The sequence below is a fragment of the Cydia pomonella genome, chromosome 7 (genome assembly GCF_033807575.1).
Source record: "Cydia pomonella isolate Wapato2018A chromosome 7, ilCydPomo1, whole genome shotgun sequence".
NCBI classification, from domain to species: domain Eukaryota; kingdom Metazoa; phylum Arthropoda; class Insecta; order Lepidoptera; family Tortricidae; genus Cydia; species Cydia pomonella.
Window position 1 is genome coordinate 19,842,941 of NC_084709.1, and position 26,353 is coordinate 19,869,293.

General features: G+C 36.2%; 1 protein-coding gene across 3 annotated transcripts in view; it reads right to left on the bottom strand.

The window, feature by feature from the left end:
* LOC133520104 (polypyrimidine tract-binding protein 2) overlaps positions 1-26,353 on the bottom strand; it is a 673,469-nt gene that overhangs the window by 343,284 nt on the left and 303,832 nt on the right. For all 3 annotated transcript variants that reach the window (XM_061854416.1, XM_061854421.1, XM_061854419.1), the window contains one exon: positions 8,905-9,009. In XM_061854416.1, the coding sequence (XP_061710400.1) occupies positions 8,905-8,997 (93 nt within the window). In that variant the 5' untranslated portion in view covers positions 8,998-9,009. Of the gene's footprint in view, positions 1-8,904; positions 9,010-26,353 lie in introns of those variants that run through there.

Consider the following 26,353-nt stretch of genomic DNA (forward strand, 5'->3'; position numbering starts at 1 on the left):
AATTATTTTTTCGTCAGATTTTGATTAAACTTGGTATGTTTGGGTGGAATATACACGCAATCCCAATTGGGACCAAATAGTAGTGTACAATAAGGGCATAAAGCGGTCCATTTTTATCCGAAGCAATTTATTGGTCTGAGCGCTGCGAGTACCAATATAGTCGAGGATAAAAATGGACATTAATGCACGAGTTATACACTCTGCCTTTTACTTCGATTGCGAGAAAAAATTTCAAAAATTTCCAAAATATTTGGTTATTTTACTGTCTGTCAGTCTGTCTGTCTTATGTGTACTGTTTAAGACTACAGATAATCGTACTCAGGCCGGTCGGGGGCGCGCCGGCAGGGCTAGCAGTTTGTATGGCAAATGTTGAGCTTTATTGCTAAGTTAATAAGGGTCATAATAGAGGATTTCACTTTATGCTCTAGAGCATAATAAGCAATTTCATTTCGCCAACACGCGACTTAAATATCACTTTTACGATCATGAAAAGTGAAAATGTATTTTTTCCTGGAACTACGAAAATTCCAGTCGTGTACGTAAATTAAGGCATTTTTATGCCATACAGTGGGATTGCGCTTTAATTGTAGAGAATAGGGCATCTAGAACTCTACCTATTCACCATAGATGTATGATAAACAGAGAGATAACAAAATAAAACCATTTCAAATTGTGACAACAGAATTGGCCCCCCGGTTTTTAGTATAATGCACGTTTAGTTTTCCACACATGTTTAAACTTTGTGCGCTGGAGCGATTAGCATTATCGGACTAAACCAAACAGGTTTGCTAGGATCTACAGTTTTATGCTTGTGAAATTGAAAACTTATGGCGCATTATAATAAAGATACGATATGGGTTGGATATGTCAGTGTCACAAGTGATGTTTTTGTTTGAAGAAACGTCACTTTTGACACTGACGTATCTAATTCATATCGTAATCTTATCTTAAATTCTATAGTTAATGTGAATTGGGAATTTGGTATCATCACAAATACTTCTGGATTTCTTCGCAAATATTATACAGGTTTCATCAGATTGACAAAATCCTCTTCTAAAAAAAGCAAAAGAAAAATAGATCAAAACAATAATTAACGCAAACACTTGAAAAGTTTAATCACTCAAAGAACATTACAACCTCCACAATCCTCAGAGGCCTATTCCAAGTTCAAATTCTAAACTTGGTTTGTTATTGGCATAATACGACCTTGTCACCACTGCATCTCGCGCACCGAGTAAGCGCGAGCGAATAGGGTTCAAGTGTCAACAACGCTCATGTGGAGCTGCAGAAATTCGTAGTCGTAGCCTACCATTGGCGGGTTTTATGCTTGTTTCCCGCTAACGTTGTATAAAAATAATATAAGAATAAATTAAGGACTGTCACTGGATTCCAAACTATAGGCTTGGCGACTAGGGACAACTGTATATTGTAATTTTTTTTGATATACGAATAGGAGGCAAACAAGGAGACAAATCGCCTGACGGTAGGCAATTACCGCTGCCCACGGACACCTGCAACATCAGAGGGCGTGCGTTTCATTCAATGTTTTTTTTTTTTGGTTCAATAAACCTTTTCATTTTCAAGTTGCGATTTTGTAGCTTCAAATTGGACTTCAATTTGAAACGTTTCTGATAAATGAGGCAAACGCCTCAAAACTGGGAACCAATTAAACTTGGTATACGAATCAATACTTAGAAATTAAGACGGTTTAACTCGCAAAGGCAATTGGGTAAAAGTTCATCTTAAATATTGATACTGTGACGTCGTTTCTATGGACGGAGGTAAATTCTTAGGTAGAGTGCACATCGGGGGTACCTGGGACGATCTACTTTTTAATTATTTATACAAGGAATTCCAACAGCAGTCAATCAATCAATCAATCATAATTTATTCAGAAGAACATATGGTATATGAGGTGTTACAATAAAAATATAGAACCTTAATACGTTCGGCCGTTACGCATGTGAAAATTAGTTTTAGTACAATCTAACTACATACTCGTATGCTAATACATGCATGCATATAACCGTTATAAACGATACATTTAACTAGCTTAAGTATGGAATATTTCAAAATTAAAAAAGATTAGCTGTGATCGATAAGTAATCAAAAATACAGATTTACACATTTTTGTATTGTTGTCTTGTCCCATTCTCCGAGGGACAAAAGTAGCATAATCTGTTAAAACAAATGTTTATTTATTTATTTAGAGCACATACAGTCATATATGATACATATGCCAAAAGTGCATAATACACATAAATCTCACTACTAAAAAGCCCTGGAGGTTCATAAAATATATATGTAACAGAAAATTGGAAATTATGTGAGGCTTTCTACTAGAGTCCGTGCGGAATGAAAAGTAAGTAATAAGTAAATATTTTTTATTGCACCAACAATTATATATTTTATATACATACATGTATATAAGAAACTACTAAAGAGTCGTAGAATGTATTGGTTCCCTTAATTTCCACGACTCTTCGCTTTCCGCACAGACTCTAATAGTCACATGATTATGAAAGTGGTTTATAACCACCACTAAATAGCATGTTTGTTAAATTTAATTATTGTATTAAATTTATCAAACATACATTTTTGTGGTGATCGTAATTTCCAGCTTTTTTTCTGGAAACTAACCGAAACATGGCAATGAGTAAGACTAAAAAGTTGATTCACCCGGAATATGAACTCAGATCAAGCTGTTCTTTCAGTACAGAATGGTGCGTGAACCGAGAAATATGTTACATATTTTGTTTTATAATTTAATATGAACTAAATATTAGTCACATTTAATGAGAAAAAAGAGAATAATTACTCAAATGAAATTTGCAAACCTATCTTTGATAATAATGAATGAATTAATATTATATAAAAATGGAAAACGAATGGTATAAAATCAAATTAGATAATGTTCTTGCGTAAAACCATTCGACAATCCCAACCCAATCGTGCTTTAATATTAATTAAAGCACCTTAGGGTTTTTCATTATCATGGGTAAAAAATAAAAAAATAACTTCATCACATTTATTCATTTTTATTCAGTGTAAACCCACCTTAATCCAGAGTCTCGGCTCTCAAAGTTACCTTATATTCTTTTGCTTACTTAATATTATTTAGCTTTGATATATTCGCAATTTAAGTTGCCTGAAACTCGACGGGGAGGGCCGAAGTGGATTAAATTATATTTTTTCCGTACTCGCGACTAAACGACTTTAGACTTAAAAAATAGAACGAGGAGCAAACAAGGACAGGGAGTTGTCAAATAACTTTATTTTTAACCCCCGACGCAAAAAGAGGGGTATTATGTGTTTGACGCCAATGTCTGTCGGATGGACCGATTTCGATGTGGGTTTTTTACGTGAAAGGGCAGTCCTTGCAGTGGTTTTTAGTTATATTTGATAAAAGTCGATCCAGCAGTTCAACATGATGTAAGGCATATTTGCCATAAAATGGTTTTTTTTTGGCATAATGCTACTACTACTACTACTTCACTGGCTCAGCGACCCAGCGACAGCGAAGTAGATCTTAGACTCCGACACTAGAGTTCGCCATTCGTTCCTATCCTGTGCGATCCGACGCCATTTAGCCGCTTGAATGTGGTACAAAACTTCTGGACCTCGTCGATCCATCGGTACGTAGGCCTTCCGACCGGACGTCTCCCAGTTGGTCTCCCCAGATAAGCTCTCTTGGCCGCACGATCCTCTCCCATCCTCTCCTCATGGCCGAGCCAGCGAAGTCGAGCAGCATTGCTCTTGCAACAACTTATAAAACAAAGTCTCCCGCCGCGTTTGTCTGTGTGTACGTATGTTCGCGATAAACTCAAAAACTACTGAACGGATTTTTATGCGGTGTTCACCAATGAATAGAGTTATTCTTAAGGAAGGTTTAAGAGTAAAATTTGTTTGTGTAATTTCGTACCTTGTCAGTGTCATTAGTATGAGGTCAGCGACGTTTCTATTGAATTATTAGAAACCTTGTTGTATTTCATGTTGCAGATAAATATTGGCCTTTTAATACTATTTATTTTTATGATATAGGAGGCAAACGAGCAGACGGATCATCTGATGGTAAGCGATTACTGCCGCCCATGGATACCCGCAACACCAGAGGGGTTATAAGTGCGTTGACGGCCTTTAAGATGGGATTACACTCTTTTCTTGAAGGTTTAATGTTGTGAATTTTCTAATAGCCTGAGCTAGGTTTCTGATCCTTGAAGGAAATTATTTGAAGTCTTTAGAATGATAACAGCCACTGATTGTAAAAATCACCCAATAAACTTATTTCTCTAAGGTTCTTTAAATAAATCTACTTAGCGTATATATTAAATATTAGTAAATATCGTAAAATTAACGTATTTCTAACTTGAATTAATGAAGAAGGTACTACAGATTTCGCATAAAGTTATTAATTTTTCTGACTATTATAATCTCATTTTCAATAAAAATTAACAAGGTAAGTAACGTTGGAACGGAGGCGGCTCCGTTAGTTGCTTCACGTAAAATAATCAGGAAATTTGAATAACACTTAATTATTTTGTACCTCGTTTAACTTTTGGCGTGTAAGGTATCCTTTAACCTTTAAAAGATAATTAAGATACAGAGTACCCGCGGGCAACGGTTGGAACATACTGAAATTTATAAAAAAATATAGTAAAGGTAGATTCTATTATTATTATTATAAACTGATCGGCGATTGGCCCTAGTCGCACCTGAATATACAGGTAAATTAACCTTTTCTTGGCACTCGTTGTCATGGTTAATGTATCCTGGCTCACTATTAAAACCTTGGTTTTAAGGTATATAAAATAATTAAAACATATTTTTTATGGCAGTTTTAAGCCGTTTTCTATAAAGTGTCTTCTATTTAGTATATTTGTAGAACGTAGTATTACATTTCTTGTAACAAACTATGGTAGTATTGTCGCCTGGCTGACGGGACACGGACAGTATAACTACAAAAAGTGGATCCACTTCTAATATAAGCTAGAGTAAACTGAGTGAGAAAATATGTTTAAAGGAAATACTTATTTGACAGCACTAAAAAAATTACTATAATTCATTAAACAAATATTAGAAACCAATACTATATATAAAATATCAATAATTATTTATATACACACCCGCAATCAACACTAATCTTACCAATTCTGGATATTACCGTAATTAGCCAAAATTGAAAGATGATTAAAGAAGTTAAATTTCATCTGATCGAGGTTTTACTTACCTATTTATAGGTATCTACTATATTTCAAAATTAAATTACTAAAATTAATTAGTGACCTACTTAAAATATCGTCGTTATAGAGGTACAACGTGTAATTTAGCGTGGATTAAGTTTTGAGCCTAATAATCACTGCAAAATAAATACAAATATCGATTGTGAAAATAGCGCTTAGATGCGGTCGGAGCGCTTAGGGTTGGCGCAACCGCTTGTCATAATTAATTTATTGACCAAGGGGTCGGACAAACCACAGTCGGTGAACAAAATAAAGGTTACGTCGTTTCTGTCAGCTGGCAGCGGATACACGTTCCACCGCACATGTCAACTGCAGCTGCTTTGCTGTTGCGGCATCGTAGTTGCCGCAGCTGTATCTGTCAATCGACCCGATGTGAACTTTAAGATACGTCAAACATTAAAAAAAGGCATTATTCAAAACAAAAACGTCACTTTTGATACTGACATATCCAATCCATATCGTATCTTTAGAAAATTTTTGACATATGTTAAAGATGGAATGGGGCTGAATGTGTCAGATAAAATTAGTGACGGATTTAACGTCATTATCGCGGCAGTACTGCGGCGGCGAGAGTCATTCATTTTATCAAAAAAATTGACAGATTCATCGGGGCCAAAAAGGACGCCGCAACACACATTTTCTATCCTCGTAGATCCCTTGAGTACCTCCCACGAATCTACACTAAATTTAAAACAAAAATGATTGTACGCGACTCTGTGTTTCGATTTTAAAAGATAATGATTTCAATTCGAGATAATTTATTTACGAAAACTTTTTAAAATGAGCATGCGTTTGATTTTAAAAATTGCCTATCATTATTTAAAATAAATAGCTACATTTAGGTGGCACCCCTAGGATGACGGATGGGCGGCCATTACCCGACGAGCGCTTATTGTGCGCAGGCCATCTATTCCAAGTCTCGAGCGAGCTACTAAAACCAGCCACTGTACAATGACCTTAAGGTCCGTAACAGCTTTATGTTATCGTAGACTGGTGCTCAAACTTTCGGCTACATGAACTAGGTAGGCATTATATACAACGCCGCAGGTTGCGACGTTTATATTGTACGGGGATAATGCCTGTTATTTAATGTTACCGCACTAATATTTGCCCGTTTTTTGTCGGCGACGTCGCTTCTCGTTAACGGAGATGAAAAGATTGTTTACTTGTCTTTAGGCATATTGTATTTTTAATCGCTTGCATTCGTCTGTTTCAATGGAAATGTGTTTTTTTTTTTAACATTATAATTAAATTGGCAGCATAAATAGTTTAGTCTGTATAAATTAACTGGTTCAACAATATTAATTTTGTTTATTGTGTATTTGTAGTATTTAAAATACTACCTACTCTAAATTTTAGTGTTCTGAAGAAATTATGGCAAACACGTAACCTACATACTTTCGTCATTCATTTTAGTGAAAAATCTAGAGAATGAAGCAAGCTTAAAAAAATAATTAATTAATGAGTTGTTGCTTTATTTGAATTAACTTGTTTTAAGAAATTAATTGGATATTAAAAAACGCCACATTTAATATAAAAACATCAAAAATGCCTCCTCTTTCTCAGAATTTAAAAATATATCCTTTTAATTTTCTAAAATTCACTCATGAAATAGTTTTACGACCCTTTTATAGTTTTTTTATGAAAGAAAATTATCGAAGAGTAGTGTGAAAGTCTAGCATAAACTTTTATGGCTCTATATTCATAAAACACGATGACACCGGTGTAATCAGTAATGAAAATACGAGACAATCAATAAATAAATAAAGACATTCTATATGGCGACCGATGGATCTTATTCAAGATTTTTTACAGAAGAGTAGGTTGTGTAAACAAGAAATCGTGAAATGCATTTAACGAAATGAATTTTCGTTAAATGTATTTCATGATTTCTTGTAACGAACTAACGAATAAACTTATGTTAGATTAATATATTCCCAAAGATTTTTAAATTATCTTCCAGTCCGTGACCATTTTCAATGACATTCGGGTTGTAGAAAGATAGACCCAAAGGTAAAAACTATTTAGCGTTCTTAATATCTCTCAAGAATAACGTAAATGATAAGCAAATTATACCCAATAATATATTACAAACCCTAACTTCCTGCTATTATATTTAATATTTGAATCACAATTTGACTTTTAGGCACGAGTATTCAATGACTCCAACGATAATTCAAATGGAAAGTTTCATAACAACTAAATCAGTACCCCTAGTGTAAATATTTTCGACAGCGAACCGTGACGTACGCGTTTGCGTTAAGTGTCATTTTATATGAGATTTTTGACTTTCCAAAACGTCCCGCTTGGCGCGCTGTTCAAAAACCCATACAAAATGAGACTTAACGCAAACGCGTACCTACGTCACGTTTCGCTATCGACTAAATTTACACTAGGGGTACAGATATGTCATTTTCTATTACACTATTATGTCGTTATTAGACGTCACGAACCGACTTAAAAAAAGGTGCATTGGGTGCGTAGCCAACGTGCCAATCGTTAACGATCCGTAGCGTACGAAACGCAACTGTCACTGTCACACTAATATTTAGAGTGATAGAGTCACCAAGATAAGATGGCAGCGATTTTGATAGCCTAGCCTGTGCAAGTGTTAAGAGTCAAAATTTCATAGACGTATTTGACGTTTGAAATAACACTTGCACTGTCGGGGCTGTCAAAATCGCTGCCAACTTATCATAGTCTGACTCTAGAGAGAGATGAATACGCTACGCTACGAAGCGTTAACGATTGGCACGCTGGCTAAGCACCCTGATCACAGTATGTAGTTATGTCATATATTGCGTTTTTCTAACTATAAGTATAGTAATATTTAAAAGTTTCCTGTTCCCTTTGTGGTAAATTAAACTGATGTAAACATAAAGAATCAAAGCTCAAAGTGGAGTAATTTGCACATTGTATTGCTTTGGGCGCATAGTCAATGTAGTTTGTACGCTGAGCTGCGAAATTGCGTGGAAAAATTATGAATGAATCCATTGATTAAGTCGCCATGCATTACGGCCATCAGCCATTGCAAATTCATGTGAATTTGCAGCCTGAGTAACTGATGTGATCTGCAAATCTGATACCCTAAAGAACTTATCTTAAAAATGACGTTCGAATGGAAACTGCAGCTTTTACAATTTTTACTGTCGCGGCCTTGACGCGGGCGCTCAGTCAATTTTCTTGATAAAAATGAGTGAAGTTCGCCGCCGCGTTATGCGCGATTATGACATTCACTCCGTCACTCATTTTATCAAGGATATTGACACAGCGGCGTAAATAATGCCACGGCAGGAATGTCGCAAATGTTCTTTAGGGGATACCCTAAAGAACATTTGAGCAAGTCTGATAAGATTTGCTTATCAAGTCAGTTACTAGGTAATTTAAAAAGCTGATAACAGGACTTCGCGTGCACTTACATTACGGCATTTACTACGCCCAAAACAACGTGCATATTATGTCCAGATCTAGTGAATATGCTGCGAGTGCCTACGTAAGTTTGCTTTAGGTTACACGCCTAACTAGCGCAACTCATATAAGGCTCACATAAATCAGGTACTCTAATGCAAACATACGTGCGCATTCGCGGCTTTTCACTATACCAAGACCAAGCACCTTTAGTTTTGGTTTTGCGTGGTAGCTTAATGTGCTGAGCGATATTCACCTTAATTCCAATGTGGATAGGGAAGTCTGAGGCGAGCGCTGGCTGGGGATGCAGGGCCGGCAGTAGCGGCAGCGGGAGAGGGCAGGACATCATAGTTGCGCCAACCTGGAACAATACACATATTATTTATTTTTGTTCCATTAACAGTTCCATTAATTAGATATTGAGATCAACGTACAGCTTAAAACGTAGAAGATAGGAGCTCCATTCACGAAGTTTTTTTATTTAATTCAAATGATTACTACATTGACGAAATTGCGGACGATAACATAAACAGATTTTAAAAAAATGGGTCAATTTTACACATACAAGGTGTAACATAAATAGTGAGGATCCGTTTAAGGGCTTACTTGGAATTATGTTCTGATTTTTCAACGTGAAGAAATTTTGACCTTCGTATGGAGGGTTGGCCGACTTGGACGATCTGCCTCGTAGAAAATAGTAGATACAAGTGCAGAAAATAGGAAATTCGTAACGAGTGGTGATAAATTAAAATACGACCGAAGGGAGTGTTTTAAACCGACACGAGTTGCGAATTACCTATTCACACGTGTATCGTACAACGTTTTACAGTATATATGGCTCTTTAAAGTTTCGACATATACACGGAAAGTGCTCATTCCCGCACGCGTGCGGGAAAGTAGCACCATATGTACTGTAAAAATATTTTGCGTCAAAAAAAAATCTGACGTTTCCTCTTAATTTAAATTGTTTTTCAAATTAACAAATGTGCAGAAAAACATGTGAGTTACCAAATATGAAAGAACTCAAAAATGCTGGCGAATTGATCGGATACTCATAAGCCGAAAGAAACACTCTGAAAATGAATATTTAGTTCATCAAACAGTTTTTGCTTCGGATTTACGTTTACGCCGTAGATATTACAAGGCATGCAGTCAAGGCTTACAAATGTGTTTTCTCAAACCAAACCATCAATAAATGCGAAAGTTTGTGCTGTTAAAGATCGCCCGTTGATGCATGTTTACTTAAAATCCGGTTTCAAAACGATTCAGAAAAATACATTTTTAAAACATGTATATTTAAGTTTTGCAACTGATACTTGTTTGTATTGGTATTGTAGGTACGAGTATGCTTAAGCTAATAGTTTTGCTATGTACGAACAAGTACGATCGACATGCAGGCGCAAATGTTTTTTTTAAATATACTACGTCGTTGGGCTGGATGCTTGACAGCCCACCAGATGGTAAGCAGTCTCCGTAGCCTATGTAGCCTATGTATGATAACAAAATGACAACATTTTGTAAGCATCACAATAGTTAAGATCCTGTATGTGGCCTTATACCGATAATAACATGTAGTATGCACCTGGCTTTATACTTTTTGGCTATTTTGTTTATGGTCATTACAGTTTAATACTTAAACTATGCATGACGCTGATGATTAATTTAATGTTTGTAATACTATTCAAAGAATACGGTGTATCGATATAATAAAATAAATACTACTTGAAATAATAATTTGTATGCTTAACCCCTTTTACTGAGAATTAAACTAATGTATTAAAATGCGTTAACAATTGGCACGTTGGCTAAGCACCACACAGATATTTTCATTCACTCATTCATTTCATTCGTGCCAGCTCTTGTAAATCGACCTGTATGTTTGCATTGGCCTCCTGACATGTTATGCTGTGACCTCAATTGTAAAATACATACATATTTCCATGAGCCATCTTCATACGTATTTGAACTCTATTTCCTCAGGCTACAATAGAAAGTGCTCGTTAGGACGAATCGTGTGTATTCGTCTGTATATGCAAGGTCACTGAGTAGTGAGTACCGTCGAACCAAATGCTTCGAATGCAATCGAAATGCAAGCTTGGCCGAGCAGGACCTTTGGGCTATTTACTGTATAGTAGTTAACAGCAACACTCAACTTTATTGACCATCGGTGAAGCTGGGTTATGAAACTATTAAGAGTCATTCAAACTTAGGCGCCACTAAATTTAGGTAATACAAAGATTAGAGCGAGTAGAAACGCATACAAAACTTTTACTCGCTCTATTTTCTTTGTTTAACAATTTTTAGCAACGTAAACTGGTAGCCAAATACCTATAGAACTATGATACACTAATGTTTATGTCAATTTTCATATGTATAGATCGTGGTCATTGCCTTGACTCGTATTGTCATATTATTAAAAGTTTGAATTGACAATTCTGCGCGTCATCGTGAATGACACGAACTTATAGTTTGAGCATATCGTTTTATAATTCGTAACTTAGACAGGGGTTTCGGCGACGAAAGTCACCTTTAAGATATTGTTATGTTAAGTATGATATGAATTTGAAATATTTTAAAATGACAATGCCACTCTGCTCTTAGACTATTAAGGGTCCTGTAGGGGTTTCCTACCCTAAGGGACGTTGTTCACAGCTACTTTTTGCAGCGATTCTGATTGGTACTGAACACAGACTGTCGGACGGCGATACAGTCGCGATGGTGTCGCAGGTCATATACCAATCACAATACAGGATCTATACAGCTGCGATTTAGCATCGATCCGGCCGCGGTACAGTATCGACACAATCGCGATAAGTCGCGTTAGTAGATACAGATACAATACAATTCCAACACAACAACAATACAATACAATGCATTACAATACAGTCCCGCGTTTGCATCGATGCAGGTGCGTTGCTGAATTAAAACAGCGCGACTGCATAAAGACAGTCGTGTGTTTGTATTGGTACAGCATCGCTTTTGTCGCACGTTGTAAATGTGACAAGGGACCGCATATCGCATTACATTTGCGCGTTAAGGTTCCTCCAACCGCAAAACTGAGTAACTCTGAACCATTTTTTATATTAAATATGACTTATATGACACTTTCTGAGCATAAAAAAAAATATTATAACAATCTACAAGATATGAGAATTGATCTGGTTTTTCTGGAAATCTATATTAATTTAAATAATTGAAGAAAAAAAATCTAGAAATTACCCCTATTTTTTTCAGTTGTATCCTTATTACTACTGCAACTTTAATCGAAAATATATGAAACTTTACAATCTTTCTCACAAAACACTATAAAATGATTTGGTTTTCTTGCTTTTTACAAATTCACAAAAATGTGCCTCAATCCCTAAAAAATAAGCCTAAATCCCGCCTAGGTTCCTACCCGCTACTATCCCGCTCTCTTCCTTATAGTCAGTGCGGGGCAAGTTGTGTTGCTAGACAGACGTTGCGCGCGCTAGCAAGCACAATTCTATTTTGAAAGTTATCGTAGGGCGCTTTTGCAGCGGGTGGTGCGGTGAGGGGTATAGGCTCCGTGCACACGTGCGAGGTCGTTGGCGTCGTGTGCAGCCTTAACGAAAAGCGGTATTACTGAAACTGCATTAAATTACCGAGTCTCCCTAAGGGCCTTCATATGTTCTTATAACAAATATAAGTACCTAAGTTTTCATGTGTAGGTTTAATTACAAATGAAAGTAGAGTGTTGCATCGAAAAGTTTTGGTTTACTTTTCGTTTGTAAATATACATCTGAAATGGAAAACGCCGGGTTGAAACAACATTTAGTAAAAACATGTTGAGTATAAAACTCCAATGGAATATTTTTTGTGGGCTGCTATAGTTAATTTATGAAAACTTATTCGAGTGGTTAATTGAATTACAAGAATATTCCAGGTGGCCAATTCGAACCTACATTATAATGTCAAGTATCATTTTTCGATCATTCACGAACACACTTTGCTCGTACTAACATGTAAATAATGAAGTTTGAATTGCCCTCCAGGTATTTTTACGAAACATTACAATACAATACAAACATTATTTATTGCTCACCAATAACACATGAAATAGTACATTCAAATAATGCGTATTAAATAAACTATGATAAACAACAGGCAAATATTGTAGAATTTTATTTGCGTTATTTCCGTTGTATGTAAAATTAGCTCCTTTTTCAACGTTTTTAGTTTCCTGGTGTCAACAATAATCAACTACTGTCATATTTATGCTTTTCCTTATTTAATTTACATGGGGTTGATGCACCCAATTAAAGTGAATTCACCCTGCACTGCTGCAACTGCAACCAATTCAGAAATCAAAGACAGCTTGGATAAAATATATAATTGCGATTAAATTAATAACAATTTTGTCATGGCTGCAGTTTTTTTGTATAAATGGCTCAAAGGCCAACCTGACGATCTCTACGCCTAGTCGGTAGTGAGCTTGCCTGTGAAACAGGAGGTCCCAGGTTCGAATCCACGGCATTTATTTGTGTTTATTAAAAATATTTGTTCCTAAGGTATGGATGTTAACCCTTGGAGTAGTAGGCCGTCGACTCCCGACCGATTATATCGTTTCAATTTCAAATTTGATTAATTAAAATAAAATCAAAATTCCAACAACTCAAAAATGACATATGCCACTTGAAGAGTTAATCTACTTGTCTAAGTATGTGTTAACTATGTAACTATATCTATATATATATATATCGTCATCTAGTACCCATAGTACAGTTACGACTAAAAACATAAATAGAGTCAGACCAAGATAAGTTGGCAGCGATTTTGATAGCCCAGCCCGTGCAAGTATGAACGTCACAATTTCATAGAAGTTTGAAGTTCAAAAGAACACTTTCACTGTCCGGGCTGCCAAAATCGCTGCTAACTTATCGTGGTCTGACTCTACGGACGACAAAGTGCCAAAGACATGTATACACTTTAATATTATGTGCAATAAGGTCGTGTATACATATTTTTGGGATATTTTCAGACGTGACTGTACAAGTTTTGGTTTGTTTGATGCTAGATCGATCTGTGTAAGGTAATCCCCAAATATTTATTTAAATACGATAACAAAAGTACCAAGAATTCAACTCTCCCAACCGCGACCATAGACTGACGTAGCCATAGATCAAAACCGCTCAACTATTCAGAAGCCGGCAAGTTGTGTTATCATTCATTAATGTAATTAATGGAGTTGCGAACTATGCTGGCTGATGGTCGGAGGTGAGCTCATCTTTATTGTGTATATAAGCCTTTACCTGTGCTTGTGCTGCGGAGATACTGGCTTTAATTATCTATAAGTACAATGAGATTTTGCTATTTAAGGTTTCTGCGCTAAAGAAGGACCCTACTTATAGTGTTGTGTTCCTGCCGGTGAGTAAGGTTGCCAGAACTCAACGAGGGGGGCGCGGGTTTAGGGTCGGCAACGCGCATGTAACTCCTCTGGAGTTGCAGGCGTACATAGGCTACGGAGACTGCTTACCATCAGGCGGGCCGTATGCTTGTTTGCCACCGACGTAGTATTAAAAAAAAACTAAAAAAAAGGAATTCTAATTTTGCGTCCATGTATTAGCGTACCATAGACAACACTGCAAGTTCATATCAAACGAGAGAAATATAAAAATAAAAATAACGATACGCTTTCTTTGGTGCAAGTATGTCCAGAGAAATTATGAGTGAATTCATTGATAAAGTCGCCATGCATTTATGCGGCTGATATTAACGAGGATAGTTTTAATTTTGTATTCATAAAAGGCGTCTCATAAAGTAATATTAATAAAATTTAACTAAAATATAAGAGAATCAAGCTTTTTAATGTACTGGAAAATAATTACAATAAAACCAAGAAGGATATGGTGGCAGTATTTGCCGCAAACGGTTGTCTCGGTAGTTCAGTTACTAGAGTGGTGTCGTAGAGAAGCGAGTTCAACTCTCTCCGCGGTTAACAACTTTTCCGGATTATATTGCGTTATAATGAATAAAATACATTCAGACGTTTTGAGCCCTTTACGGCTTTACGTCGTTCATGGTCAAAGGGTGCAAAGGAAAACGTCCGGAAAGACGGAGAAAATGTAGTTTATCGCGGTACCCGAAAACAATAATTAAGTACCTTTACCATAAATAAGGATTTCCGGGGATGTCTTTAGAATTTTTTTACAAGCACCAAGTGAGTCCAGTCGCAAATATTTTTTTTAATACGTGATGCCAATTTACTTGGACTGATATTTAGGGCCTAAAAAGATATCAAAATTATTGAAATCCTGCTTTGAAGAAGTACATTTAATGTACAATTAATAAAATTTTAATTAAAATTACGGGAACCTGCATTTCACATACGAGTATTTGCCAGAAGGCAAAATGTTTACGAGTTTAACGCCTCCTATTTCCGCGGTAATTAATTATTTGTCCAAATTAATGAATCCTCCTGTTATCATTAGCATCATTAACGGCCGCACGTCATTAAATTAGTAAATAGTACGTAATTAATTTATTTCAACAAGAAGTCCTCAGGGACCCGCGCTCGACGTTTCGATTAAAACTTTCTATCCTTTCGGATTCATGTTAAGGCGCATTGTTTGTTTTAATACGCAAAATTACCATATTATACTTAAAAAATAAAATGTGTGATTAATGGTGTTTGTCATTTTGTCATTCCTGTTTGTGAGAAAGGGTCAAAATACAAAGGTTTGCTAAGTTTTACGAATAACACCTTATTTAAGTGTGGCGTCTGCCGCTAATGAAAAAGAGCCCTGAAGGCCTCGGTCACGTTTTCTTTCGTACTTATATGACATCTATTTCAGTTTATAATTGTTTACCGTCTCTCGCGCAACACTTCAAATACAAGTTCAAACGATTTTTCCAAAGTCATTTACGGTTGTTATTCGTGGTGTCCCGAAGATGGTACCCAGGACATTGAAAATTCATACAGAATATTAAAATAATTATTGTATAAAAGTCTTCAATTTTCAAACGAGCAAATCCATATATATATATATATATATATATATATATATATATATATATATACAATTTTCATGAAGGCAGGGATCGGAAACCGGTATTTTTTGTATGGGAACGAAAACGGTATTTTTTCGTTCTTTATTAATTACTTCATTTCTAATTAGGCAATCTAATAATACGAAGTCGTTATCTGAAAACACAACTGAGTCCTACATTTAGAGTATAAAATAAACCGAAATATATGGTTATTTCGATGTTTTTGCAAAAAACCGGTTCCGATCCCTGCATGAAGGGGCCCTAAACATATATTTTAGAGCCCCGTCAAGAGGCGTTTAAAAGCCTAATCAAGTAATTAAAAGTTAAAAAGTCAGGTACATTTATATTTGTCATGCAATCTCAAAACCGGAAATTTAAAAATTACAAATCATAGAAACAAGAGTCTAACATTCATTATTTCAAAATGTTTAGTCCAACGAATATAGACTCCAAAAATGTATTTTCCCCAACACTAGTCAAGTCGCCTTAAGTTAAAACTGTTGTCTTTTTTGTTAATAAACCTTCCTAAATTAATAACCGGCGAGCCTGCGGATGTTTTGTTGGATTTTGATTATAAAGGTAATCCAATCCGAACTTCTTTGTTAGGAATAAACTCGTAATCTCTTTTTACGTTTCTCGTGAGTGAAGGACGCGTTTTTACTCTGAGTTTCTATTTGTGCTTGTAATTATTGAGCTCCAGCTTTACTTTCGCGGACCGATTTCTTTTTTGTTTTTCGCTTGTGACTCTTATAATAATCTTCTTCTTCTTCCTTGCTCTTTCCCACTTTAGGTGGAGTCGGCTCTCCTAATTATTGTGCGCCACGACATTCTATCGAGGGTTGTCGGGTCAGGTAGATTACTCCTATCAAGGAGCGTGGCCATGCTGGTCCACCATGTTGCCGGCGGGCGTCCTCTGCCTCTCTTTTTCTCCGGCAGGTCTAGAGCTTTTTTGACGATATACTCATGACTCTTATAATAATAAATAAATAAATAATAATAAATAAATAAATATTATAGGACATTATTACACAAATTGACTAAGTCCCACAGTAAGCTCAATAAGGCTTGTGTTGAGGGTACTTAGACAACGATATATATAATATATAAATATTTATAAATACTTAAATACATAGAAAACACCCATGACTCAGGAACAAATATCCATGCTCATCACACGAATAAATTCCCTTACCAGGATTTGAACCCGGGACCATCAGCTTAATAGGCAGGGTCACTACCCACTAGGCCAAACCGGTCGTCAAAATTAAAACGAGCCAAACGAAGATATATCGTTATTGCTCAGAACGCATCTTAAGTGACGTCATGGACGGCTGATTGTACTGTCGGCGACGAATGGATGCGTGTATAACGTCCGACGACAGCAGTCAATCTTTCAAAATATATTGAATGACAAACTCGAGTTGACTGTATTTAATTTTATTATAAAAATAAATCTTTGTACATAAGTTTAGATAGGAAGTCTTCATTGAAGATTCACCTTAGGCATCCCTGCACTTGCTAGGTAGCAAGAGGCCAAGGCCAAAACAGTTACTAATTAAATTATGTAAAAATATTTTCCATAATATCAATATCCAGGGAGGAGAATAGGGACTACGTTTGTATCGAGAAGCGATCGTCCCCTTTCCTCTTAATTGTATAACCAGTTAATTATCTTTCAGCCAGTGCACGGCATGCAGGTACTCACAAATATCTGGACACGCCTCTATTGTTAAGGCGCTCGAGTGCGTGATTATATATTTTTGAGCACCTCGGCCGCTCCGATACATCTGATGGCGACTGTATTGTAAAATACGAGTATCCGTAATAAAGTACGATCACATCGGCCCGTCATCGACGTTTATACCCACCGGTTTGATCCGCGCTGAGTTAATAAAATAACACCTCTGGATTTGCAGGCGTCCATAGGCTACGGTGACTACTTACCATCAGGCGGGCTTTATGCTTGTTTTCCACCGAAGTGGTATAAATATATATATATATATATATACAAAAAACAGTTGTAGCCTTCCCGTTAAATTATGCTAGCCAAGTATAAAACAAAATAAACCGCTAGAAGTACAATTAATAGCAAAAAAAAAATTAAGATCGGCGCGCTTGCATGTCGTGTCCACCAGTGCTATGTGATTTTGATGGTCTAATATATTGAAAATGATTACTATATGCATATACTTAACAAAAAACACCCGAAGCGTTTCTTTGCAAAATAGTAAAAAAGCGTCGGCGCGCTTACATCCGTCATGTCATGTCTGATCCGCGCGTGCATCCAACAATATATATTTTTCACGGCGTTTTCAACGGCAACGCCACACGCAATATTAGAGCCGCACGAGCAAGCTAAAAAATAAAAATAATAGCATCAGTAAAAGTAGATCCATTGTAGCTTTCCCGGTTAATTATGCTAGACAAGAATATAACGAAAATAAACCGCTATAGCTTTTTTTTACTACAAAGTAATAGTTTGGAACGTCCATGTATCTTGCATAGAAAATGTATGTCGTAGTACTTTATAGTTCAAAAAGGACATAAGAAATACAATTATCAGCAAAAAATGCTATCGGCGCGCTTACATCCATCGGTAACGCCTAATCCGCGCGTGCATCCACCACTATTTATTATTCACGGCGTTTTCAACGGCAACGCCACACAGAATATTAGAGCCGCGAGCACGGTTCATCCAGAATTTGGCGGTAACTAAATTGTTTTCAACGGTTTGGATTGGTTATTTTGTTTGCAATAAATAGGTATTATGTATATGTAAGCTAATAATATAAAAATGAAAACTGTTACTAGCAATAACAAAAAAAAGAATCGTTCCTTTCTGATTTGCCAGGTAAACATAAACACCAGTAAAATAGAATAAAACTACAACTCTCGACAAAAACTTCAAAAATGTAGTTTTAAATCGTGAACGACACTAAGGTATATAATTCTTATTCAAATACTTTTTTTTACTCTCTTCGGATCTCAAATTGGAACAAAGACGAGTGTTACTGCTCTTTACCAACCCGTATGTGGTTGCACTGGTTGCAACCGGCACTAACTACTGCTATATTTTAAAACATGCTATATCTTAACTACTATAGAGGATAGTGGACGACCGCTTCTCGATACAAACGTAATCCTCATTTTCCTCCCTGGATATTTACATTAACATATAACTTAAAAACCATTTATAAAGTTTACGTCCGAAGTCAAGTGGTTAAATGTGTTAACAGACATGTTATATAATACACTCTCTCTAAAATAAGCTGTTTTGTGATAAATAGGATAACAAAAATAAAGCCATAAAGTTAGGATGTTTTTCTTGGATTATTTTTTTGGATTTTAAGCTTGTGTAGATTTTTTTTTTTCAAATAAAGGCAAATTCATACCTATACATGACACTGTATTGAACTTTACCTAAGGTCGCTACAGATGATCCTTATAAATTTCTTTTGCTACTTGAAACTCTGTTATTGTTAACACGGGTTAGATACTCGTATTGCATGGTAATGAAATGCCGATACCGCTGCTTACCTGGAAGCGATATTCCTTATTCTACGTAGAGCATAGATAAACCTCGAAAATTTATTAACTAAGTGTTCAATATGGACTTCCCAACATTATGTTTAACAATGTAAAGATACAAGATGATACGCTATGTATCTTTACATTGTTAAACATAATGTTTATATTTGTAGGTTTACTCGTACCCTGAAGTTCGTGAGATTTCATAACATTCGTTTAGCTTATTATTATCAGTATCAACAGTAAAATCAAATTTGTCAGAATCATATTTAGACTAGTTTGAGTTAAAACTTTTCTAGTTCGGTCAACGGTTGCCTGTTCACTAAATACGATTCCATCCAATCAGCACAGCTTCCTCAGATCCCAGTAAGTATATAATGTCTGGTGAAATGTTATGTACCGGCATAACATTTCACCAGACAACCTGAGCAAAAACATTTTAAAAATAAACGCAATCTTAGAAACATGCTTGTAATAACTACGGGAACATTTTGCTTTGCTTTTACCTCTTAAGTCAATCTCAAAATCTTATATAAAGAGTCTCTAACGTCATTAATTCGGCAGCATTATGAAGCAGACTTAGCAGACCGCCCGCTTCGCGTCGTAGCGGGTACAATCCAGTAGGCTGACTTGAGAGTGAGCCCGCTTACAGAAGCCGTAAGGTATTAAACGTTATCTGCTCAACACAAGCGTGTCCAGTAAGATAGCACGTAGCGAACATTACCATAAAACCATGGTCGTTGAAAATACGTTTTTGGTAGTTTATATAGCCATCGCACTAAGAGTGTACATGACACAGTAATATTGCATACGACACAATAATATGCGCAGATACCTATTTAATCTACCTCTAAAATGGTTTTGGCAACGAAAACATATAAATCACTTTAATAGATCGGTAATACATGCAGATTTTCTATGGGTCATTAATAACTGCGTTTACGTTACTTGGTTTTCAAAAGAAATAGAGTTCGATTCTGATCATAAACAGTAGGAAAAATATTGTAATACAATGTGAAGTTGTTGATATTAATTTTTAAACATTGTAACTTTTCACATAGCTGGATACAACTGTCGCTACCATTTTTGTGGATTTATTTATGGTAAGGCTTTTCAACAATACAATAAAAATACTCTTTATTTCACATTTCAACACAGAAAACAATACAAATCATACAGAAAATCAAAAAGAGGTAAAACATCAGGCGGTCTTATCGCAAAAAAGCGATACAACAATTTAACTAAGCCCTTACATTTTCTCTATCGCTTTCAATTTTTGTACCACCCTAACAGCTTCCGAGTGTAGATTAAGTACACTAGTCTACATTTTTTTTGTTTTACCGCGCGATTTCAATCAGGCCTACTGTATCTATGTCCACTTTCACTGGTACCCTACTGAGCAGATTTAATTAACAAGATATGGGTCTCTTTTAAACCAACTCCACCTAATTTTTGGAACATTGGAGATTAAGAATCAACGGGTTGACAAGATATTAAGCAAATCCACAGTCCATTGTGTAATTAATTAATTTATGATATCGATATTCGTAGTATGCCTTTGAAATTTAATTAAATACTTATTGTTATCAAAATATCTAAAGTCCATGCACCTTTGAAACATAATTATGTTTGTCGACCATTCTAAGAAAATCTAATTTAAGCTGTTGTGAGTCATCTATGTTTCAGAGGGCCTAGGTCATAGCAATAACAGGGGTATGAGCATAAGATAGCCGCGCGTCGCGTACTGTCGCTCGCCGCGCAGCAGCAGTAGACTCTCCGAAAAATGTCACACGAGTGCCTAAAAATACGTGAGCTGAACCGTAAAATTAACTTCATTCTAAGAATTTTTTTTTACGATCATACTATGATACCTCGCCGCCAAATATATGAAACAAAGTACTTAAAGTAAAAAAAAAATAGCCACAACCGAATACAGAACCTCCTCCTTCTATGAAATTGAAGTTGGTTAAAGAGTTGAAGTAAATATTTTGTAAATGTTGGAGGATAGATAACTCGAGTTACAAGTACCATCAGACAAAAAAAAGTAGTATCCTGAATTTAAAAGAGAAAACTGACGTTTTCGAACGCGTAATATACTTATAAGGGAAACCACCATTTAGATTCGAGTAGGTATTATTATTTTTTATTTATATGCTCCAATATTTTTAAATAACTATGCATGAATTTCAAAAAAAATGTTACCTACTAACTATGTATATAAGTATATGAGTTATAAATGAACACCAAGTTGCCCGGGAACGACTATATGGCACACCAGTGCGCCCTAAAAAATATACGGCCCGATTCGAAGAATGAAATACGATAACGATAAGTTCTGGTTTAGATAAGTTCTCATTTAGATATCGTTTGTATGTCGTATAATTGACAGAAGCAGCTCGATTCGGGCAACCAATGTCACTATGACGTTAGAAATATCGTAGATTGATCTTATTGGGATCACAGCGGAATCGAAATCAACATCAATTTTGACACATCGTTTAGTTATCGATCTTTTAAAGATCTTTCCGAGATCTTAAACGTTCGAATCGGGCCGATAGTCCATATTTTATACAATAATGTTTCGATTGTGTATAAGGTATATACCTACACATACGACGCATACAAGTACATATACCTGTAATAATAATAATAATAAAGAATAATAATTCAGTCTATATACGTCCCACTGCTGGGCACAGGCCTCCTCTCATGCGCGAGAGGGCTCGGGCTATAATCCCCACGCTAGCCCAATGCGGATCAGGGATTTCACATACACCTTTGAATTTCTTCGCAGATGTATGCAGGTTTCCTCACGTTGTTTTCCTTCACCGAAAAGTTAGTGGTACATATCAAATTATATTTCGTACACAAGTTCCGAAAATCTCATTGGTACGAGCCGGAATTTGAACCCGCGACCACCGGATTGATATACCTACATAAGTAATAAAAATTAAAATCCCACGACACGCAATATTCTTCCCATAACTCCCAAGAAGTTTAATTGCAGGGGCGTAGCTACCGCCGTATCAATTATACGGGGCCCCGGGCCACGGGGGCCCCCAACGTGCGTTTTTGTGAGAAATCTTTACCCTTCCTAAGGGCCGCCAAACAAATTTTTATACGGGGCCCCGCCAAGGCACGCTACGCCACTGTATAATTGAATCATTTCTTCCAACTCCAAGAAAGTTGCCAATTAAATTGCAATCAGGCCGGCTAAGTTGCATGTTACGGCTAAGTTGTGTTACAGCTAAGTTGCATGTTACGAGTAACTTGCGGCAAACAAATGGACGCTAAGTCCCATTGTAAGTCAGCTCACAGCGCAAGTTCTCTTATGAAGTTTTGCTCCGATTATAATTAGTCTAACTAGTCTAAGAAATAATGGAAAAGATAAGTAGAATTCATATTCATGAAAAAAAAAAGAAAGGAAACACATTTTTCTACTCGTCGACTGGTTGAATTAAGATTTCGTATACAAAACTATAATTGCGTACTTTTAATGTATGGAGACCCAACTCCATTATAATATTCATTTCGATACGCTATAGAGAACTATAAAAAAAATGACCAATCACATGCAGCCGTGCTCCTATAGAAAACCGGGTGAGCGGGGGATTTCACTACTGAGAAGCTTACCAATTTTCATTAATTGTTTAGGTTTTATAGTGAAAAAGAACACATATGAAACAAAGACAAGAACATTGACTCTAAAATAGGATCCCCACTCAGCATAATGCCGCAGCAATTCGTGGGGCTGTATTTCAGCGGGGACTTATATATTATAAACTACGAATTAGTGGCGACATATACGGTGTATTTTTAAACTCCGTTTACTTCGGGGTATGGCTAAGTACATTTAAAGAAACTGAATGGCACTGTTATTTTTTCTTTTACTTATTTCGTAAAAAGTAAACCGTTGTTGTACACGGACATTATTATTTAAATCCACCAAACAATTGAAAATTATGACATATCAATGACATTTCGAATATAGAACGTTCGAGATAGTACTCACGTTTAGTAGAAAATGTATAAACTCATACTAAACAATAAACAATATGGAAACACGCTCGTAGGGGCCTTATCAGATAAATTTTCCAAAACTGAGTTAATTAGAATACCGGTTTCTTTGAGAACGTTACTTATTTAAGCTCAGATTAGAGCTCACTCTTGAAATTAACGGACTTTTAAAAAACACCGTGTATACGCCGACACAAAAAAAAAAACTATTTACTTTTAAATCTAAAAAGCTTCTTTTGATACCTTTTAAATACGAGTTCTGCTAATTGACATGACACATGTCATGCCTACAATTGAGACGACTCTGACAACATCTCAAAGCCAGAATATACCTAGAGGTTACGTTATAAATCATGAGTAACTCATTAGGATGTCTAGCCTGTAGAACGTTCCTAAAAATATATACCTATTTTATTTCGGTGAAAATTACATTGATCCAAATGTTGAAAGTTAATTTATAGGTAAATATCGTTGCATTTCGATTTTCATGATACATACAACCGATACGACCTTCAAGAAAAAGCGTACTCCCATCTTTACGGCCGGCCGGCTACGCGTTTACAACCTCTCTGGTGTTGCGGATGTCCATGCACCCGAAGCGTCGTCGTAGCGTATGAGATTTCTGTCGTCATTACGACAGGCGTAGCGTAATACACGCGTAAACAAGAAAACTTCTGACATATATATCAAACAATAAAAAAAAATATTCATCTGACGAGAAAGTAACATCATAGATACTCGAACATCCGCCGATGACATCTGACGCCAGCGAGCAGCGATTATGTTTTAACTAATTAAATTTCACTTATAAAGCGATTACGCTTACGCGACGCCTACGCGACGCTTGGTGCCCAGAACTCCTCTGGAGTTGCAGGCGTACATAGGCTACGGAGACTTCTTACCATCAGGCGGGCCGTATGCTTGTTTGCCACCGACGTAGTATTAAAAAAAAACTTACTTGCCGTGTGCTGAGTGCCTTAGTATGACCGACAGTTTAAATTCGTCCCAATATTTTTAAATAGACAGCCGTCAGAAAATGACATCTCTATTAACATCAGAAACAAAAAAGAAAACAAGGAAAAAAATTAACAAAACGTCACATACAGAGGGTAGTCAAATTGGAAAGCTTGCGCCATTGTATGGAGGACGTTAGGCCGCAATCTAACTTGCCAAATTAATTTATGACAACCTTAACAAGGTTGTAAGGTAGCGAATTAAATTTTACTTTTTTTTCGTAACTTTATTTGGTTAGACGTACACAATTTTATAAAAGTAAAACACAAGAAAAGTTATGGCGCCACCGTATAGGGCCAGATTTCGCTTAAGAGTGAAAACTGGCGTGGATTTTTTAGGAGAATTTTGACAGCTCAAATCTCGCGTCAGTTCTTATAAATCAAACAATGTCACGTAGCCTTCCTAGCCTTTTTTTTGTTCACGGAGTGAGCAAACGCATTTACGCACCGTCCCCCCGGCCATGAGAAGGCCCCTCCTGGCGAGAGGAGAGGAAGGACTTGACCCTACCCACTAAATCCACTCCGGCGTTTCGCCCTCTGCCGTGCCGTTTGCGAGAGCGCTATGGGATCGAGTCTTGCCCACTGGAGGTCTAGGTCACTTTTTCTTTAGAATATTTATGACAATTCGATGCAGTGGAGTTTGTCTAGTTATACTTACATAAATAAATTGTATGCAGATCAAACGACCAGATTGCCTACCAGAAGCTAAACTATGAAATAAACTGTTCACCTGCAGTATTTCCGGATCGAAACGACCTTCAAACCTTCAAAAGCGTACTCCCATCTTAAATGGTGTTGCAGGTGTCCATGGGTAACGAAAATTGCTTACCGTCAGGCGATTAATTTTTTATCTTTATTGCACGAAATAATAATCTTATCGTACAAAAAGGTGAACTTAATACCAAACGGCATTCTTTACTAGTCAACCTTAAGGCAAAACAGGGAAATTGAATGGGATTAGTCTAATCCCTACTATCGGTCCGATTCGAACTTTAAGATACGTCAAAAATCTCCTAAAGATACGATATGGATTGAATATGTAAGTGTCAAAAGTGACGTTCTCGTTTAAAGAAACGACAAGACTGACAATATCTTATCCATATATTTTTTTCCCTGGCTTTTACTTCCTGCCAATTTGCACAGGATGAATTCGCCAATATCGGTGTTGACTTTCACACGAGAGGAGAATGTTCGGTATCTTATCCATATTGTTTCTTTAGCAAATGTTTGACGTATCTTAAACGATGTAAAATATATTTATATTTTTTGTCCCTATTGCGCTTGTGTCTTTTTTGTTGTCCGTTGCTTAAATTACTTTTTATTTATTTATTTAAAGTTCTAATTCGAAAAAAAACAATTACCTAACCCGATTGTACTAATTGCCACACATTACGTCTGAAGAACAAATACCTACAACTAATCAAAGTATGTTTACGGGGTTGACCCTTTTCAATCTGGAGCGAGTTTGTTGCCAGACAGCGCTCCGAAAAACTTTTAATTCGTTTTTCACTTCGTTATGAAAATATTTCAATCGTTTTAATTGTGCCCGAATAGGCGGAAAACATTTTATTACGGAGTAACGCTTTTGTGTATAATTTCTGTAATGAGTTTTGTTCGTTTTGCACTTACTGTTTGACTGCTTTGTTTATGCACTTCTAAGTATATAGATTGTGTCATCCACGATGACGCGCAGATTTCTCAAATCTAACCTTTAATAACATGACATTATGAGTCATGGCACACGTCTTCGTGAATGACACGATCTATACTACTGCTGGGTTTTGTGAATGCATAAATGTAGAGCCAGCTAAACTATAGCCTAGCACTTCTGCATACACAATATGTATGCATGGCTACTAAGCTAATAGTTTTGCTGACTGTACGCTAGTTTCCCATCTGAGCCAAAATGCCCATATTGATAAAAATATTTCATATAACGAAAAAATAAAAAGGATGCCAATGCTTGAAAATATATTTACATATTACTATAATTAACTTAATTATGAAGCCGATGGTTCCGGGTTCAAATCCTGGTACGGGCATTTATTCGTGTGATGAGCATGGATATTTGTTCCTGAGTCATGGGTGTTTTCTATGTATTTAAGTATTTATAAATATTTATATTATATATATATATCG